We start from the raw sequence: 21,605 nt of genomic DNA on the forward strand, positions 1-21,605 counted from the left end.
ATTCATAGCATTAAGTGCGATAGTTTATACTGAGTCATCAAACTTAAAAAGAAAAAAAAAAAGTTGAAATGTCAAATGTCTTGAGTGCTTAGAGTATATGGCTTCCAAGATTCACTAGGTCTGGAAATGCCAGCACAATTGTAGAGGAGGTGAATACTTTCACAATAATTGAACTCTTAGTATATACTAAGAAAACAACTGATACCAGGTCAGTGACACCCAGTAAATTATTGGATAACAGATGTAGCCATTTCTTGAATCCATAGGGTTAAACCTAGCCCTAATTCTTAAGATTGCTAACAGCAATGTCCCTCACTGAGTTGATACAGTATCTCACAAAAGTGAGTACACCCCTCACATTTTTGTAAATATTTTATATCTTTTCATGTGACAACTGAAGAAATGACACTTTGCTACAATATAAAGTAGTGAGTGTACAGCCTGTATAACAGTGTAAATGTGCTGTCCCCACAAAATAACTCAACACAGCCATTAATGTCTAAACCGTTGGCAACAAACGTGAGTACACCCCTAAGTGTAAATGTCCAAATTGGGCCCAATTAGCCATTTTCCCTCCCCGGTGTCATGTGACTCGTTAGTGTTACATGGTCTCAGGTGTGAATGGGGAGCAGGTGTGTTAAATTTGGTGTTATCGCTCTCACACTTTCTCATACTGGTCACTGGAAGTTCAACATGGCACCTCATGGCAAAGAACTATATGAGGATCTGAAAAAAAGAATTGTTACTCTACATAAAGATGGCATAGGCTATAAGAAGTTTGCCAAGACCTTGAAGCTGAGCTGCAGCATAGTGGGCAAGACCATACAGCGGTTTCACAGGACAGGTTCCACTCTCAGAACAGGCCTTTGCCATGGTTGACCAAAGAAGTTGAGTGCACGTGCTCAGTGTCATATCCAGAGGTTGCAATTGGGAAATATACATATGAGTGCTGCCAGCATTGCTGCAGAGGTTGAAGGGGTGGGGGGGGTCAACCTGTCAGTGCTCAGACCATACGGTGCACACTTCATCAAATTGGTCTGCATGGCTGTCGTCCCAGAAGGAAGCCTCTTCTAAAGATGATGTACAAGTAAGCCCGCAAACAGTTTGCTGAAGACAAGCAGACTAAGGACATGAATTACTGGAACCATGTCCTGTGGTCCGATAAGACCAAGATAAACTTATTCGATTCAGATAGTGTCAAGCGTGTGTGGCGGCAACTAGGTGAGGAGTACAAAGACAACTGTGTCTTGCCTACAGTCAAGCATGGTGGTGGAGTGTCATGGTCTGGGCCTGCATGAGTGCTGCAGGCACTGGGGAGCTACAGTTCTTTGAGGAAACCATGAATGCCAACATATATTGTGACATACTGAAGCAGAGCATGATCCCCTCCCTTCAGAGACTGGGCCGCAGGGCAGTATTCCAACATAATAACGACCCCAAACACACCTCCAAGACGAACACTGCCTTGCTAAAGAAGCTGAGGGTAAAGGTGATGGACTGGCCAAGCATGTCTTTAGACCTAAACCCTATTGAGCATCTTTGGGGCATCCTCAAACGTAATGTGGGGGAGCGCAAGGTCTCTAACATCCACCAGCTCCATGATGTCATCATGGAGGAGTGGAAGAGGACTCCAGTGGCAACCTATGAAGCTCTGGTGAACTCCATGTCCAAGAGTGTTAAGGCAATGCTGGAAAATAATGGTGGCCACACAAAGTATTGACACTTTGGGCCCAATTTGGACATTTCCACTTAGGGGAGTACTCACTTTTGTTGGCAACGGTTTAGACATTAATGGCTGTGTGTTGAGTTATTTTGAGGGGACAGCAAATTTACACTTTTATACAGGCTGTACACTCACTACTTTACATTGTAGCAAAGTGTCATTTCTTCAGTGTTGTCACATGAAAAGATATAATAAAATATTTACAAAAATGTGAGGGGTGTACTCAGTTTTGAGAGATACTGTAGATGTTGAGATACCTGAGGCTCAGAGACATATTTGCTGGAGGGGAATATTGTGCAGCATTATTTAATTAAAATAATAATAATGAGATGGGCACCACATGCACACACCCTGTGTTGACCTCTATGCTAAAACATGCAGAGCTGTCACCAAACAAGTTGAAGGGAAAGAACTTCTACCATTATGATTATAGTGACACAAGCCAAATCATTGTACAGTAAACCTGCACATCCCTCTATACAAAACAGTGTTTTCCCTAGAACAGGGAATTCTGGGTTATTATATGTGAATCAGCTTCCAAAAACACAATCTTTTTGATTGGAATAGTGCTGCCATATTGTCCCCATGCAAGGTACAGGGGGCGTTTTCTGGCATAAATGCAAAACCTCAAGATAAATTGGTTACAATCACTTTTCAAATGATTTGGACTGGTTTACAATTAGAGAAGTCATGTGATGCAATTCACAAGCATCTGAATAACTTGCATAGACCACATACAATCACATCCATTAAAAAGCACATTAGCAATAATATAATTGTTTTCCCATTCATGTGTTGTTCTTAACTAATTACAGTTTATATAAATTGTAATCATTTCCCATAATTCCCATATATTCTATGGATATGATAAAACAGACCTCTCATATTCCTGTAGTATAAGCCCTCAGTACCTTACAATGATGTATTATACTCTGTTATATATGAAATACCAGCATGTTATGTACTGATGTGCAAGGGAAATGCAGTCAAGTTACATTATTTATCATTACATTGCAGAAACTGCATTACTAGAGAAGGCAGAAAGGGAAATGAGGACCGTGCTCTTAAGTAAAAGGGTCAGTAAATTCAAAATTAAACTTAAAGGGACATGAACCCCATTTTTTTCCTTTTAGGATTCAGACAGAGCATGCAATTTTAAACTTTCCAATTTACTTTTATTTTCAAATGTGCTTCATTCTCTTGGTATCCTTTGATGAAGGAACAGCAATGCACTACTGGGAGCTAGCTGAGCACAGGAGAGCCAATGATAAGATATATGTGCAAGCACCAATCCGCAGCTAGCTCCCAGTAGTGCATTGGTTGCTCCTGAGCCTATCTAGGTATATTATTCAGCAAATAATACAAAAAAGAACTAAAGCAAATTTGTTAATAGAAGTACAGTGGAAAGTTGTTTAAAATTGAATGCCCTATCTGAATTATGAACTTTTTAGTTTGACTTTACTTTCCCTTTAAGTGGATTAGATAAAGAAAGAAATTTTAAACAACTTTCCAACAAAGCATACCAAGAGAACAAAGCAAATTGAATAATAGAAATAAAATGAAAAGTTGATTAAAACGGCCTGTCTAATTTTGAGGTTACTGACCCTTTAATTAACAGGAAATAGTTACCTGTGCAATAAGGAGGGGGGGGGGCATATGGTTTTAATAAGCTCCCTTTTACTGTGTAAGATAGTTGCACCCCGAGTCTGAATCTGTCCTGATCCGCAGGGTACAAAGACTCGCTGGAGGGACAGAGCATAGCAGGGGTAGAATGGTTCGCTTTGTGCGAGTTACTGAAAGGTTACATACCCCTTTCATGATTCAGGTAGAACATACAGTTTTAAGCAACGTTCCTATTTATTTCTGTTACCAAATTTGCTTCATTCTCTTGTTATCCTTTGTTGAAAAGCAGGAATTTACACTCAGGAGTGTGCACATGTCTGCAGTACTATATGGCAGCAGTTTTGCAACAATGTTATACACAGTAAGAACACTAGATGGCAGCACTGTTTCCTGTCATGTAGTGTTTCAGGCATGTGCACGCTACCTACCTAGGTATCTCTTCAACAAAGAATAATATGAGAATGAAGCAATTTTGTCCAGGGATAGTGCTGGCAGAAATGTCTGTAAATAATGAAAGTATACTGCATTTTTTTTACTATGAAAAACTTATGAGGAATTCAATTTTGAGTTGGTTCATTTAAAGAGACCTTGTTATTGGCTAGATTATAAGTGTAGCGCAAAATATTGCTTTCTCGAAAATAATATTTGCATTGTGCTCCACTTAGTAATACCAGTGCATGCAAATGTGCGTTGGTATTACAAGTTAGGCGCAATGCGAACAAGACCACACATTCACATTGCATAGGCAATAGGAGCCTTGTTCTGATGTCGTCATACACAGCATGAGAAGCTAGCGCAGTTAAGATAAGTCGTGCGGCAAATTTAAATATATATGTATATCAGTGGCGTATTTAGGTTTTGTGTTTCCCTAGGCACTCAAAATTCTGCTGCCCCCCCCCCCCCCCCACCCAAGGCTTTAGGCCTTTTTCACCCTTAATATTTTTTTGGGGTGAGTGTGTAAAAAAAAAAAAAAAAAAAAAAAAAAAGATTTTTTTCATAACAATTCAAAAGAAAATGGGCTAGCAAAACACTTGCATACAGGTGGGTAGAATTGCATGCATCTCACACCATTTTCTCCCTGAGAGAAGGGAGAGAAAAGAAGGGGAGGGGGAAAAAGGAAGGGGGGGAGACAGAGAAGAGAAAAGTGGGGAGGAAGAGGAGAAAAGGGGGAGAAAAATTAGGGAGAGAAAGAAAGGAGGGAAAGAAGGGAGCAAGGGAGGGAGTTGAGAGAAATAAGGGAGGGAGGGAGTGAATTGAGGGAGTAAGGGAAAGAAGAGAGAGAAGAGGAAGGGAGGGAGGGAGGGAAAGAAGAATACATTTTGAAACAATCACTGCCCTTCACATGAAACAACATACAGTAATTACCATCATTCAAGTAATGAAACTTTTTAAGTGTCCGTTTACTATTTACTCCGTGGATTCATGAATGCAGAGAAAGCTAGCTATTAGAGTTTATGATTAGATATCACAAGCTGATCTAAGCAGTGCACAGACGCATCCAGTCTGTTAGTTACTAAGACCTGCAATAAGCACTGCGCTTGCAGATTCACCACAGCTGACACGGGGAGGCAGCATATCGGCACAAGGTCTTCTCCTCCAGCCTCACCTTGTAAGCATATCCCCGGGCAAGTTTCTCACCAAGAACGCTTCCACTGCAAAAATGCCGGCAGCTCTAAATTAAGTAGTGGTTTAAAGGAGCACTGCCTGGGCAGAGCGACCTTAATCAGCACATGTGCCTTGTCTTCTCTATAAAAGCCTGCACTTTATTGCTCAATGTACTGTGTGCTGGCTTTTAGAGAGAGGATAGGGCAGATATGCTGCCCCTCTCAAATCTGCTGCCCTAGGCACCGGCCTTGTTGGCCTAGGCCATAATACGCCCCTGATGTATATGCTTATATATACATATTAACACATAAATATATATCTATATGCTTATATACACATAAATATACAGGGAGTGCAGAATTATTAGGCAAGTTGTATTTTTGAGGATTAATTTTATTATTGAACAACACTCATTAATATCAAAGCTGAATAGTTTTGGAAGTAGTTTACCAGTGAAACCAATATAACATCTCAACATTCACAAATATACATTTCTGACATTCAAAAACAAATCAGTGACCAATATAGCCACCTTTCTTTGCAAGGACACTCAAAAGCCTGCCATCCATGGATTCTGTCAGTGTTTTGATCTGTTCACCATCAACATTGCGTGCAGCAGCAACCACAGCCTCCCAGACACTGTTCAGAGAGGTGTACTGTTTTCCCTCCTTGTAAATCTCACATTTGATGATGGACCACAGGTTCTCAATGGGGTTCAGATCAGGTGAACAAGGAGGCCATGTCATTAGATTTTCTTCTTTTATACCCTTTCTTGCCAGCCACGCTGTGGAGTACTTGGACGCGTGTGATGGAGCATTGTCCTGCATGAAAATCATGTTTTTCTTGAAGGATGCAGACTTCTTCCTGTACCACTGCTTGAAGAAGGTGTCTTCCAGAAACTGGCAGTAGGACTGGGAGTTGAGCTTGACTCCATCCTCAACCCGAAAAGGCCCCACAAGCTCATCTTTGATGATACCAGCCCAAACCAGTACTCCACCTCCACCTTGCTGGCGTCTGAGTCGGACTGGAGCTCTCTGCCCTTTACCAATCCAGCCACGGGCCCATCCATCTGGCCCATCAAGACTCACTCTCATTTCCTCAGTCCATAAAACCTTAGAAAAATCAGTCTTGAGATATTTCTTGGCCCAGTCTTGACGTTTCAGCTTGTGTGTCTTGTTCAGTGGTGGTCGTCTTTCAGCCTTTCTTACCTTGGCCATGTCTCTGAGTATTGCACACCTTGTGCTTTTGGGCACTCCAGTGATGTTGCAGCTCTGAAATATGGCCAAACTGGTGGCAAGTGGCATCTTGGCAGCTGCACGCTTGACTTTTCTCAGTTCATGGGCAGTTATTTTGCGCCTTTGTTTTTCCACACGCTTCTTTCGACCCTGTTGACTATTTTGAATGAAACGCTTGATTGTTCGATGATCACGCTTCAGAAGCTTTGCAATTTTAAGAGTGCTGCATCCCTCTGCAAGATATCTCACTATTTTTGACTTTCTGAGCCTGTCAAGTCCTTCTTTTGACCCATTTTGCCAAAGGAAAGGAAGTTGCCTAATAATTATGCACACCTGATATAGGGTGTTGATGTCATTAGACCACACCCCTTCTCATTACAGAGATGCACATCACCTAATATGCTTAATTGGTAGTAGGCTTTCGAGCCTATACAGCTTGGAGTAAGACAACATGCATAAAGAGGATGATGTGGTCAAAATACTCATTTGCCTAATAATTCTGCACTCCCTGTATATGTATATGCTTATATACACATATTAACACAAATATATATCTATATGCTTATATATACATATTAACACATAAATATATATGTATATGCTTATATATACATATTAACACATAAATATATATGTATATGCTTATATACACATATTAACACATAAATATAAATCTATATGCTTATATACACATATTAACACATAAATATAAATCTATATGCTTATATACACATATTAACACATAAATATAAATCTATATGCTTATATACACATATTAACACATAAATATAAATCTATATGCTTATATACACATATTAACACATAAATATAAATCTATATGCTTATATACACATATTAACACATAAATATATATCTATATGCTTATATATACATATTAACACAAATATATATCTATATGCTTATATACACATATTAACACATAAATATATATACAATTCCCATAGACCGCAGTGTAAAGGCATATTTCAGTATCAGATTTTTCCTTGCACCACACACCCACCAACTTCAACCCCTAAAAACTGCTTTTGTTTTTTATTTTTTTTAAAATGCTACTTTAAAAAAACAAAAACCTACAATATGCTTTATTTTGGGCTCACAGTAGCAATAACCAGCCACTTGTAACGGCTGGTTATTTATTGTGCGATAAATTAGCGCTCCAGTTGTAATCTAGCCCTATATATTTATTTGAATTATTATTATTTTTTAAATAATGAAGTACTCTCTAAATGAAATATTCAGCATGACCCTTTGCGAGTGCAGTAATTAAACCCAGGACTGCAACAAGGCTAATTTACTAGTTACGCTGTACAAATCAACCTAAGGAAATTCTTGAGAATCTTGAATAAGAGCCATGCATATTAATATTAAACCACAAGCAGTGAAATATATCAAGTGTTAATCTAAATTATCCATAAATAATTACTTTCCTTTAAAAAAATAATAATAAATAGATTAATACATTGGAAGTAATAGATTCCATACAGGCCAGGTTTATAAAAATCTGAATAATTTCATTTGTTAAAGCGAGCGAGGAAAGTATGTTATTGCAGAAAGGAGATTAACTGTGGTGTGATGTAATAGAGAAAAGGGCAGAAAATATTTTCATTTCATTGAAGCAGAAATTAAGAGTATTAATTTACCATTACACGCAGGCCTGTAACTCATTTCTGAAGGGCTTTAAAGTGAGCGTATAAAACGTTACCAGCTCGCTACTCTCATAAACTTGTAGTGAATGAGTTTTATTGGGAATCAGTGGTTGAAAAATACGGATTTCTCCAGCTATTCTTTTTCCAAATATTTTTTTCTAATTACTAAAAGGTTGATGCTAAAATTTGACACAAGTAGTACAGTTTGGAAAAAACTAGAAACTACTAAAAAATCAGCATAAAAAAAACCAACCACCTCTTGCATTTACCTATATTTTCTATCTTTGTTTAAAAAAGAAAAAACAAACAACTGTGTTAAAAATACAAATTGCTAGTGTTTAATATTCTCTGTTTCTAATAGTAAAAACAAACTTTAGTCTATTGGTAAAAATAAATTGTATCTAAAATATAATTCTTAAAGGAATATAAAACCCAAAATGTTTCTTTCATGATTCAGATAGAACATACAATGTTAAACAACTTTCCATTGTACTTTTATTATGTTGATTGCAGTATTGCTTCAGACTTGATAAAGGAAGGAACTCTTCCGAAAGCTTGTCAACTTATAAATGTATAGTTAGTCCAATAAAAAAAGTATCATTGCTCAATGCAATACTCTTGTTATTTTGATATACTTTTATTATCAAATGGCTAGATTACGAGTTGTGCGTTAAGGTAAAAAAGCAGCGTTAAGAGGTCCTAACGCTGCTTTTTTACGCCCGCTGGTATTACGAGTCTTGAAGGTTTAGGGTCACCACACACTTCTTTGGCCTTACCGCAAAAGGACTTACGTAAACTTTGTAAAGACTTTTTTCTATGGGACTTCCATAGCGCCAGTATTACGAGTCTGTCCTGGGAGGCCAAAAAGTGAGCGGTACACCCTAAACTGTCAAGAGTCCTAACGCATTTAAAAGTCAGTAGTTAAGAGTTTTATGGTACAACGCTGTAGCATAAAACTCATAACTAAAGTGCTAAAAAGTACACTAATACCCATAAACTACCTATTAACCCCTAAACCGAAGCCCTCCCGCATCGCAAACACTATAATAAAATTTTTAACCCTTAATCTGCTGCCACCTACATTATATTTATGAACCCCTAATCTGCTGCCCCCAACATCGCAGACACCTACATTATATTTATTAACCCCTAATCTGCCGCCCCCAATGTCGCCGCCACCTATCTACACTTATTAACCCCTAATCTGCCGTCTCCAACGTAGCCGCCACTATAATAAACATATTAACCCCTAAACCGCCGCACTCCCGCCTTGCAAACATTAGTTAAATATTATTAACCCTTTATCTGCCGTCCCTAACATCGCCGCCACCTACCTGCATTTATTAACCCCTAATCTGCCACCCCCAACGTCGCCGCCACTATACTAAATGTATTAACCCTTAAACCTAAGTCTAACCCTAACACCCCCTAATTGAAATATAATTAAAATAAATCTAAATAAAATTTCTATAATTAACTACATTATTCCTATTTAAAACGAAATACTTACCTATAAAATAAACCCTAAGCTAGCTACAATATAACTAATAGTTACATTGTAGCTAGCTTATGGTTTATTTTTATTTTACAGGCAAGTTTGTATTTATTTTAACTAGGTACAAGTTATTAAATAGTTATTAACTATTTAATAACTGCCTAGCTAAAATAAATACAAAACTACCTGTAAAATAAAACCTAACCTAAGTTACAATAACACGTAACACTACACTATAATTAAATAAATTAACTAAATTAAATACAATTACCTAAATTAAATTAGCTAAAGTACAAAAAAAACAAAACACTAAATTACAGAAAATAAGAAACAAATTACAGATATTTAAACTAATTACACCTAATCTAATAGCCCTATCAAAATAAAAAAGCCCCCTCCAAAATAAAAAAAATCCATAGCCTAGACTAAACTACCAATAGCCCTTAAAAGGGCCTTTTGCGGGGCATTGCCCCAAAGTAATAAGCTCTTTTACCTGTAAAAAAAATACAAACAACCCCCACAACAGGAAAACCAACCACCCACACAAACAACCCCCCAAATAAAATACTATCTAAAAAAAACCTAAGCCCCCCTATTGCCCTGAAAAGGGCATTCGGACGGGCATTGCCCTAAAAAGGGCAGTTAGCTCTTTTACAGGCCCAAACCCTAACCTAAAAATAAAACCCACCCAATACACCCTTAAAAAAAACCTAACACTAACCCCCTGAAGATCGACTTACAGTTTTGAAGACCGGACATCCATCCTCAAGGAAGCGGCAGAAGTCTTCATCCAACCGGGCCGAAGTCCTCAACGAAGCCGGGAGAAGTCTTCATCCAAGCCGGGCGAAGTGGTCCTCCAGACGGGCAGAAGTCTTCATCCAGACGGCATCTTCTATCTTCATCCATCCGACGCGGAGCGGGTCCATCTTCAAGACATCCGACGTGGAGCATCCTCTTCATCCGACGACTACCCGACGAATGAAGGTTCCTTTAAGTGACGTCATCCAAGATGGCGTCCCTTAGATTCCGATTGGCTGATAGAATTCTATCAGCCAATCGGAATTAAGGTAGAAAAAGTCCTATTGGCTGAAGCAATCAGCCAATAGGATTGAACTTCAATCCTATTGGCTGATTGGATCAGCCAATAGGATTGAGCTCACATTCTATTGGCTGATTGGATCAGCCAATAAGATTGAAGTTCAATCCTATTGGCTGATTGCATAAGCCAATAGGATTTTTTCTACCTTAATTCCGATTGGCTGAAAGAATTCTATCAGCCAATCGGAATCTAAGGGACGCCATCTTGGATGACGTCACTTAAAGGAACCTTCATTCGTCAGGTAGTCGTTGGATGAAGAGGATGCTCTGCGTTGGATGTCTTGAAGATGGACACGCTCCGCGTCGGATGGATGAAGATAGAAGATGCCGTCTGGATGAAGACTTCTGCCCGTCTGGAAGACCACTTCGCCCGGCTTGGATGAAGACTTCTTTTTTATTTTGGGAGGCTTTTTTTATTTTGATAGGGCTATTAGATTAGGTGTAATTAGTTTAAATATCTGTAATTTGTTTATTATTTTCTGTAATTTAATGTTTGTTTTTTTTGTACTTTTGTAGCTAATTTAATTTAGGTAATTGTATTTAATTTAGTTTATTTAATTATAGTGTAGTGTTAGGTGTTATTGTAACTTAGGTTAGGTTTTATTTTACAGGTACTTTTGTATTTATTTTAGCTAGGTAGTTATTAAATAGTTAATAACTATTCAATAACTATTCTACCTAGTTAAAATAAATACAAACTTGCTAATAAACCCTAAGCTAGCTACAATGTAACTATTAGTTATATTGTAGCTAGCTTAGGGTTTATTTTATAGGTAAGTATTTAGTTTTAAATAGGAATAATGTAGTTAATTATAGTAATTTTATTTAGATTTATTTTAATTATATTTCAATTAGGGGGTCTTAGGGTTAGACTTAGGGTTAGGGTTTAATACATTTAGTATAGTGGCGGCGACGTTGGGGCGGCAGATTAGGGGTTAATAAATGTAGGTAGGTGGCGGCAATGTTAGGGATGGCAGATTAGGGGTTAACAAATATAATGTAGGTGGCAGCGATGTTGGGGGCAGCAGATTAGGGGTTCATAAGTATAATGTAGGTGGTGGCGGTGCCCGGAGCGGCAGATTAAAGGTTAATAAATATAATGCAGGTGTCGGCGATGTCGGGGGCGGAAGATTAGGGGTTAATAAGTGTAAGATTAGGGGTGTTTAGACTCGGGGTTCATGTTAGGGTGTTAGGTGTAGAGTACATAACTTTTATTTCCCCATAGGAATCAATGGGGCTGCGTTAGTGAGTTTTACGCTGCTTTTTTGCAGGTGTTAGACTTTTTCTCAGCCGGCTCTCCCCGTTGATTCCTATGGGGAAATCGTGCACGAGCAGGTACGACCAGCTCACCGCTGACTTAAGCAGCGCTGGTATTGGAGTGCGGTAATGAGCAAAATTTTGCTCAACACTCACTTCTTGTCTTTTAACAACGGGTTTGTAAAAACCTGTAATACCAGCGCTGCAGGTAAGTGAGCGGTGAGAGAAAACTGCTTGTTAGCACTGCATAGCCTCTAACGCAAAACTCGTAATCTAGCCGAAAGTTTCTTTATTGTAGTGTGCACACATATTATGAAAGAAAAAATTTGCCTTTCATGTCCCTTTAAGCATTGTGGTGCACTTGTGATGATTTGCTGAACCCTTACATGCTACAGCAAACCTCCCAATGTTTCCTGGAGGCTTTACCTGGGAGGGAGGTGAGGCCAGTTTGCCACTGGTGCTTTGTGGATGGTGCTGTGACAGAGCCACAAGTGCACAATGCAAGTGGTGGGAATGTCCTGGATGGGGTTAGGTAGGGTCTGGCAGACCCATCATCAGTGGGATAGGCTCTTTAATAGAGCCGTTATCCAAATGGTTGGATGAAATCTTGCAACCACTGGTGGTGAAGCTGCCCAGTCACCTCTATGATACTAAACAGTTGTTGACGGAGATGGAACGGATACAGTGGCATAAAGAGTATGGATGGCTCACAATAGATGTCACCTCACTGTATTCGTCCATCCCCCACAACAAGGGTTTGGAAGCACTAAGTTTTTTCCTGGAGAGATACACAACGTATGAACAAGGATTTCGTTCTTACATATTACAAGTTACCCATTTCTTGCTTACACATAACATGTTTCTCTTTGAAGGTGTCCATTACCTGCAGAGATGTGGGACAGCTATGGGGGCTAAGTTTGCCCCCTCCTATGCCAACCTATTTATGGGTTGGTGGGAGCTGTCCCACATCTATGCATGTGATGGGCGCTGGAAGGAGAGAATTGTTTATTATAAACGCTACATAGATGACCTGTTGGTCATCTGGAAAGGTAGTGAGACAGAAGCAACTGATTTTGTCAATGTTTTAAATAGCAATGACGTGGGTATAAAATTTACATATGATTTCAATCCAGAGAGTATTAACTATTTGGATGTGAATTTGTCAGGTACTGAACAAGGACGAATTGTAACCAGGATCTATAGGAAACCCATAGCGGGAAATTCTCTTCTCCATGCCCAGAGCAGCCATCCTAAAAGGGTATTTAAGTCTGTCCTTAATGGGCAGTTTATAAGGCTTAAAAGGAACTGCACCTTAAACACAGAATTTGAAAGACAGGCTCGGGATTTGGAGAGGAGATTTCTCACTAGGGGTTACAAACAAAAGGAGATTACAGCATCTAGAGAGAGAATTGCAGGGATGGATAGGAAGGATTTACTTAAGACAAAGAGGAAAACTGATATAAAATTTGAAGGTGTGACATTCATAACACAGTATAGCCAACAATATCACAATATCTGCAATATATTAAGGAAACATTTTCCAATGCTTAAGGCGGATGATGGGCTAGCTAGTGTTATACCCAAAGGCTGCAGATACGCCTTTAGAAAAGGGAAAAGTATAGGTAATATATTAGCACCCACTCAGTTGAGGCCAGATATACATACTCAAACCTCATCATGGCTAAGATACAAGGGCACATACAGGTGCAGTTACACACAGTGCACAGCGTGCAAGTATTTACAACAAGGTAATGGCTTTTCCAGCACAGCGACAGGAGAGCAGTTTGAACATTTATCTTGTCTTAATTGCAGAACCTCTTATGCTGTGTATCTCCTGACTTGTACTGAATGTGAAATTCAGTACACAGGACTCACGACGAGAGAAACTAGGGAAAGAATAAGAGAACACCTTACGAACATAAAAGCAGGCAAATTGACCACACCGCTAGTGCAGCATTTCAAGGAGAGGCACAATAGTAGCCCCCAATCCTTGAAATGGACCTTAGTAGAATTGGTGAGATGTAAATCAAGAGGAGGAGATAGAGATAAATTATTGTCTAAAAGGGAGGCATACTGGATACACAGACTAAAAACAAGGATCCCTTATGGATTAAATTCAGAGTTTGATCTCATTAAAGGGACAGTTTACTCAAAAATTTTCTCCCCTTTAATTTGTTCCCAATGATCCACTTTACCTGCTGGAGTGTATTAAATTGTTTACAAGTAGCTCCTTTACCCTTATATTGGCATTTGAAATTGTTAGCGTACCAGCTATAGATAAGCTTTGTAAACGCAGCCAGCAGAAGAAATTACACTCCCAGTGTGATAAAGCAGAGATAAGGTAATAAAATGCTGATTTTCCATTGTTCTCTCAAAGTACTGGTGATTGTTTTAAGGACAGATATAAGATAAAGAAGCAGGTATATGTGCACAATGTGATACAGTAATAAGATCTGATTATACCTACAAGCTCAACCCATTTTATTAGGTTGTGGCTTCAAAACACAAAATCAGAGCTTTAATATACACAAATAAGCCTTAAAAGCTAATTTTCATAAATTTTTTACTCTGCAGTTGGTAAAAGAAGCAATTGTAAAAACATTAAGGGAAAAACTATTTTACAGTAAACTGTCCCTTTAATTTTTGGGAGTAGTAATCCTTTGGTCTGTGTATCCAGCATCCTGAAGATGCTAAGATCTTAGCATCATCAACTCAGTCTTTTTGACAAGACCCCTTTTCAATCCCTGTGTCACTGAAAAGAAAGTGAATAGATAAGTAAGATTGAAAATCCCATAAATTTCAAACACGGTTTATAACCCCTTTTTTCCTATCTTTTTTCATGAATCCCCTTGGATTGGATTAAATCCTCTATATATGTTTTCACATTAATTGGGAAATGATCAAATTTGGGGCATGAAACTTAGGTTATAATAAGGGAATGAAATAGACTTACATTTTCTTTACATTTTCTTTTCTTTTCTTTTTGTGTATTGGCAATCACATTTGTAATATCGCTATTTTGTATATATGTATCTATTTTGCAATGTTATTAAATGTATTAGGAAGTTGCAAATATGGTTATATGCATTATGAACTTATATATACATATACTTGTTGTTTCATACTGTTAATGTAAGTATATGGGTCATGTAAGTAAACGCGTCAGCAAGCAGTCCCTGGGGTGGAACACACACCTCTCACTTGTCTATGGAATGAAATTTGTTCAGCGATGAACTTTTAATGTTTTCTTCAATAAAGTTTTTGCAACATCTATTAACTACCAGTGCATCCTTGAAATCCCTCTATTGCTACACATCAAAGAAACGGAGGATTTGCACGGAGTTACAGGTGGCTATTCCTGTAAGCATAGTCCACTCACCTCCCGCAAGAATTGAAGCATTGGGGAGAGACAGTGACGTCAGACGCCGGAAAACCTCGAGGCTGGAAACTGAGCATAACCTAGTGGAGCAGTTGGTTTGTTTCCTGCAGTCCGCATATAGGACCACACAAGCGGAATAAGGTATCGTGGTGTTGGGAAACTCTGAAGCCTGAGAGAGGTAAGGCTTATCTTTATAGTACGTTTACACTGTCGTTTGCGCCCCGAAGTAGAGGTGAGTGGTGAAGAAGCGGACTTGATCAGCTGATTCACAATATTCACATTAGAATCATAGTGATTTTATGCTCACAGACATTTTTGGGAGTAAATTGGTGCCGATATCGTTTGCATAATTACAGGGTCTGGAAGAGTCAGGATTGTCCTCTGAAACTGGGATATTTGTTCTACCTGGAGAACCTGTGGGATGGGCAATGAGCAGACCCCTCCCAACCTGAGACAAGTCTAACATCAATATGTTTATCGCTACTGGCATCCTACTGGAATGTCGAGGCTAAAATGTGGCGACTCGGAATAAAAATGTCTTCAAATGTCATATAATACTTTAAAATGTTGTTGTGTTACAAATCAAAATATTGAATGGTTAGAATATTACAATTTTAAATTAAAGGTTAGGGCTAGTCATAGTCTTAAAGGGACATAAAAACCCTAAAAACATTTTAAGCTGCATGCTGTCTGAATCACAAGGAATCTCATGTTCCTTTAAGCCACTGTCTCTTAGACCATGTAAGTCACCACTCTACACAACAAAAGGGGTTAACAGGAAACCCTAACCCAGTAACCCTTCAGTTTGTGACAATCTAACTGCTACATTCTGACTTGTCACATACTAAGTCTGGAATATTTGGTGTGATATTTTTTATTGCAAAATTTCAGGAATCACAGTGTTTTTATTCACAACATGTATCATCAGTGCCAAATCTTAAAGAATCCCCCTTAAAATGATTAAGAGATTAGTAATATATTTAATCCTGAGAACAAACTGTTACTTTGTCAAAAGACCACACCCCTTTAAACAGTAAACTGGAGGAGTATGTAACTGTGTATCAGGAATGAGGTGTGTGTGTTCGCAGGCCCTGTTACTCAGCCCTTTAATTATACCTCAAATCACAAAACAAAACACAGTCTTAATAGGGTAGATTATTGTTCAACTTCCAAACGAGACATTAGAAACTTAAAGTGATTAAAAATGAAAACTGGGTGACAGCTTGACAGACTTACTTCACAAATCTTCTCCTTACAGTCAATTAAACTCTTATAAGGACAGAGTTTAAACATTTAAATATTGCTTGCATTTAACTATGTGTTTAACCTCTGCAAAAGAGGTAAAAAATATATAGTTAAAATAAGCTCCACAGCAGAAATGCCCTACTGGGACCTAGACGGATATATCTGATGAGCCAATAATAAAGAGACATATGCACATATCAACCAATTACCAACTAGCTCCCAGTAGTGCTAAGCTTGAACCTACCTAGATGAGCTTTACAACTAAGGTTGCAAAAAAAAACAAAAGTAATTTGAAAGTCTCTTAAAAAAATGTAGGCTCCATATGATCAAACATTTTTTACTTTCATCTCCCGTTAATGTAGCCAGCATAGAGTTGACATAAGCACCAAGAAAACAAAGCTATTAGATCCTCCAATGTATTTTTTCATCAATGGATTTAAAAAAATGCTGCACATGAATTCTAGTGAACACAACACCAATACAACTGTAGCTATAAATCCTTATTTAACCTGCATTATGTCTATATCCTTTTTTAACAAAATCAAACTTATCTAAATATTTTTTTCTTTAGTTCCTGATAATCTCTAAACCCATAAAGCTGTCTAGAAGTATAAATAATCCCTCAGAATGTAATGTTCCATCAGCTGCATTCCATCCCCCAGCACTCTATGATAACCTCACTTTGTAGAGTTTTGTATAAACTCAACATCCTCTCCACTCGTATAAAGAAATTACAGACTGAAAAGGTGCTTAAAATAGACTTTATTGCACAGACACTCATACAAGCTAACAAATGTCCCCCATAAAGGATAATCTAAATGCAGCAGATACACAAACGTCTAACATTCTAAAAAATATCACTGTCTTAGCTATCAAACTGATACTTTTTTAAAATCACATCAGCCAAACTTTAGCCCCCAACATTTTGCCTGTAGCATATTATAGCATCATTGATGACACCAATGACAAAAGTGAACTGATTCAATATCAGTTGATTACAAGTTGTGTTTTAAATTTCTCACCTAATAATATAATCTGATGACATATTTAAAACCTCCAGACACTTACATGTGACCATAAATAACAATCTGATGTTCATATTTAAAGAAGACACAATGCCTAATTGTAAAACAGCAATGCTGCACAAATGTATGCCTGTATTGGAAAGCATACCTAGGTAGGCTGGAGAGCAGGGAGCTAGCAGCTGATTGGTGGAAAGTTTATTTTAAGAAAGCATGTTCTATCTGAATAACGAAAGAATAAAAAGGGATTCATGTTCCTTTTAACATTTAGTTAATTTTCACCCAGGAACTGACATAGTTAGAAGCAAGGATTTTAGTAATAGTAAATGTAAACACATTAGAGCTCTGTATTACTACACTATTATATTGTATGAGCTACAACTTCTAGGAAGAATTTTCTTGTATTTCAGGGTTGAACTGTCCTTTTAGATGGGGCCAGACAAATATACAACAGGAAAGTTCTCTGAAAAAGGCAGAAGTGGGCTAAAAGAGGCTCCACCCTTGGTGGGTACCATCTCATTGGAGAACCTGTCATAACCATGTCTGTTTTCAGCTGAGCGCTTCTTTCTTACTGTTTTACAAGTATAATTTGTTATTAAACCAGACAATGATTGTATTTATTAATGTGTGATCAGCAGGGGCAAAAACACAATAGAAAAAATAACAAGCAGGTGGCAAAGGCATATGGTTGTAAAGAATGGGTTTTCAAGAGTCCAAGTCAAACTCCTTCACTGCAAAGAATTTGTGAAGTTTAAGTGGTACAAAGCCACTGGTAAACTGCACAATTAGAAGGTTTTCTAATAATTTTGGATGGATTGGAATGAACTGTAATTGGAAAACACCACAAAAAGCCAACAAACCTCTTTAAATGGCCTACAATAAAACCTACAGAATAATTGTTTGAAAACCCCAAAATTGACCTCTGATCCCAGTAGGTAACCATCACTTACCTTTAAATATTCTTTTTATAAAAAGTGGCCTGTCTCCATAAATTGAGGCCTTTCCTCCATCAAGGCTGAACCCCAGTCCAGCAGAGGTCTTCTGAAGTTCCACACATATTGCATCACGCAAGTCTATATTATCTAAAACAAAATGGAAAGATTGATTTTTGTTAAAACTAAGAATAATAATAATACATACCATCAATATTTCCATACAATCAATGTTCACATTTACCTATATGATTAAAAAAAATAAAAGGTATCACTATTTTTACTAATATTTTCATTTGTAATGCACCAACAGATTCCACACCATACAAGATATACAGACAAACTAAAGGGTTATAGGGTCACATTCACTATGGAGCTTACAATGTAAGTGGTGATTGTAAGAAATAGCTATGCATTGAAAGTATGAGGTTAGGCTGATGGTTTCTGAACAGGTAAGTTTGAGAAAGGATTTTGAGTCTGACTTACTAAAGAACAGAGTTTTACAGGTTAGGTACAGAACAGACCTTCTGAAGAGGGGAGTAGGAGGTTAAGGACTGTGGGCACAAGTGGTGATGATTTTTAAAAGGGACAGTCTACTTAGAGCAAGCGCAATGAGAATTCTCCACTTGACCTAATCTGTAAGTGTGGATACACTCCAGCACCTTTCAAACGGAAAATTCAATTTCTGGCATCTCCAAACAATCATCTATACGATAACTTTAATACAAGTTGACTGACAAGGAGCGAAGATTAAAGGGACAGTATAAGTATACACCAATTTTCATATGTAATAGACATTACTATAAATAATAATATGCACAGATACTGACCTAAAAATTCAGTGTAAAACGGTTTAAAAAATTACTTAGAAGCTTCCAGTTTAGCTCTGTTTAAAAGGTTACTGGAACACCCACTGCAAGTGGGAAATAGCAGACACTCCCCCTTTCTTTGCATATGAAAAGACCCTTTACACAAACAGAAGCAAGCTGGAGATGGTATACATCTGTATTTTTCTAAAACTTTGGGGCTTGGTTAGGAGTCTGAAAATCAGAGCAATTTTATTTAAAAATAAGCAAAACTATCTATGTAAAAAAAAATATATATATATATTGTATAGGCTATATAAATGGATCATCTACAAACCATTTATGCAAAGAAAAATCTAGTGTATAATGTCTCTTTAAAGGGACATGAAACCCAAATTTTTTTCTTTCATGATTTACAAAGAGCATGCAATTTTAAACAACTTTCCAATTTACTTCTACTATCTAATTTGCTTCAGTCTCTTGATATCCTTTATAGAAAAACAAAATAGGCTCAGTGGCTGCTGATTGGTGGCTACACATAGATGCCTGATTGACTCACACGTTTGCATTGCTATTTCTTCAACAAAGGATATCTAAAGAATGAAGCAAATTAGATAATAGAAGTAAATCGGAATGTTGTTTAAAATTGTATTCTCTATCTGAATCACAAAATAAAAAAATTGGGTTTCATGTCCTTTTAAGTGAGGATATAGTGGACATCCTTTTGAGCAGAGGTATCTATCATACAGAGAACCAACCAAAGGGGTATATCTATCACGTGACCAGCAGGACAGGCCGCGAAAGCTGTAAGCTGATGTGCAGTATAACCGTTAGAAAGCTGGTGTATTTGTCAAACGAAGCCATAACCTGGTGTATATCAAAAATCGTACCTAGACGGTAAGACCATTTTAAAAAAATTTAGATGGTGTGACTATTGCTTTATATATCATATTCTATTGCTACAAAAATCAGGAAGTAGCTCTTGAATCCAAACGCATTTAGCAACATTGTGGTAAGTGACTTTATTAAGGCCTTTTTTGATACATATGTACTCTTATTTGCAGCAGAGTCTGTATTTTATTTAAGATTGTATTAAAGGGACACTGAACCCACATTTTTTCTTTCATGATTCAGATAGCATGACATTTTAAGCAACTTTCTAATTTACTCCTATTATCAATTTTTCTTCGTTCTCTTGCTATCTTTATTTTAAAAGCAGGAATGTAAATCTTAGCAGCGAGCCATTTTAGGTTCAGCACCATGGAAAGTGCTTGCTTATTGGAGGATTACATTTACCCACCAAAAAGCAAGTATAACCCAGGTTCTCAAGCAAAAATAGCCCGGCTCCTATGCATCACATTCTTACTTTTTAAATAAAGATAGCAACAGAACGAAGAAAAATTGATAATAGGAGTAAATTAGAAAGTTGCTTAAAATTGCATGCTCTATCTGAATCATGAGAGAAAAAAAAATTGGGTTTAGTGTCCCTTTAAGCTTTGCTCAACTATTTTAAATATATTGTTATTAAGAATTTAGACACCGGTGTCATATTTTTTTTTTAAATGTATATGAACCAAAAATTCGGGCATATTTTGACATCGAATTGGAGAACCATTATTTTAATATTCTTATATTATATAGCGCTCGCCATCTTTCCACTTTGTTGATATTTGCAGGAGAACTGTCAGTCCGCTATAGGAAAAAATAAATGTTAAATCTGTAACATTAAGTCGAATTAATGACTACAATAGGAAATACGACTAAAACAATCTAATTTAACCCTTTTTGGCGCACCTGTGCTCCAAGGAGAATGGAACAGAGTAGGAGAATTTTACTGTCGAACTTGCCCAATTATAGGCACATTTTTGAATGACAAATAGGGGAATTTATTGGTGTGTGCATTTTTAGGCGCATATATAGGAGAATAGCAATGATAGATCTTTCCCTTAGGATTTTTTTTTATTGTATCCAAGCCACTGCAGTCTGCCCCTTATCTCTGCTTTTTACAATTGTGCATTATAGCTACTTTAGTTATTTATATGACACAAATGAACTAGGCACATTTAGATATTATAAGGTATATTCATATATAACAATGTTGGTTAAGTAAAGCTGGGGAATAGGTAGTATCTATTTATTTATTTATTTTTAAATAAGAAAAAAATCAAGTAGACTGCCCCTTTAAGGAATATGGGGTTACATTTTTTTGTATATAACTATAGAGTAAATGATGTTCTTGTTACAATAGGAAAATGCTCTAATTGTTAGTGCACTATTGTTTGACCCTGTTGAGGGGTTAACAAAATAGCTCTGCGTCAACAATATACTGCCAATGCTAAACTGAACACTGCTAGTAATGTCAGCTCCTTATTGGCTCAGAGGCCGTGCTCCAGACCAGTAGTGCATTACATTGGTTTAACCCATTAGTGGCTCTTAAACCATTAGGTACGGACTAGCAACAGTTGAAAAAAAATGCTCTAATGCATTACATTATTTAATTATTACAGTTGTTTGCTCC

The 21,605-nt window shown here is 37.4% G+C and overlaps 1 protein-coding gene across 1 annotated transcript in view; it reads right to left on the bottom strand.

The window, feature by feature from the left end:
• Positions 1–21,605, bottom strand: part of PDZD2 (PDZ domain containing 2) — a 718,112-nt gene that overhangs the window by 6,304 nt on the left and 690,203 nt on the right. The window contains 1 exon segment of the mRNA XM_053701173.1: positions 18,300–18,431. Within this exon segment, the coding sequence (XP_053557148.1) occupies positions 18,300–18,431 (132 nt within the window).

The sequence above is a fragment of the Bombina bombina genome, chromosome 2 (genome assembly GCF_027579735.1).
Source record: "Bombina bombina isolate aBomBom1 chromosome 2, aBomBom1.pri, whole genome shotgun sequence".
NCBI classification, from domain to species: domain Eukaryota; kingdom Metazoa; phylum Chordata; class Amphibia; order Anura; family Bombinatoridae; genus Bombina; species Bombina bombina.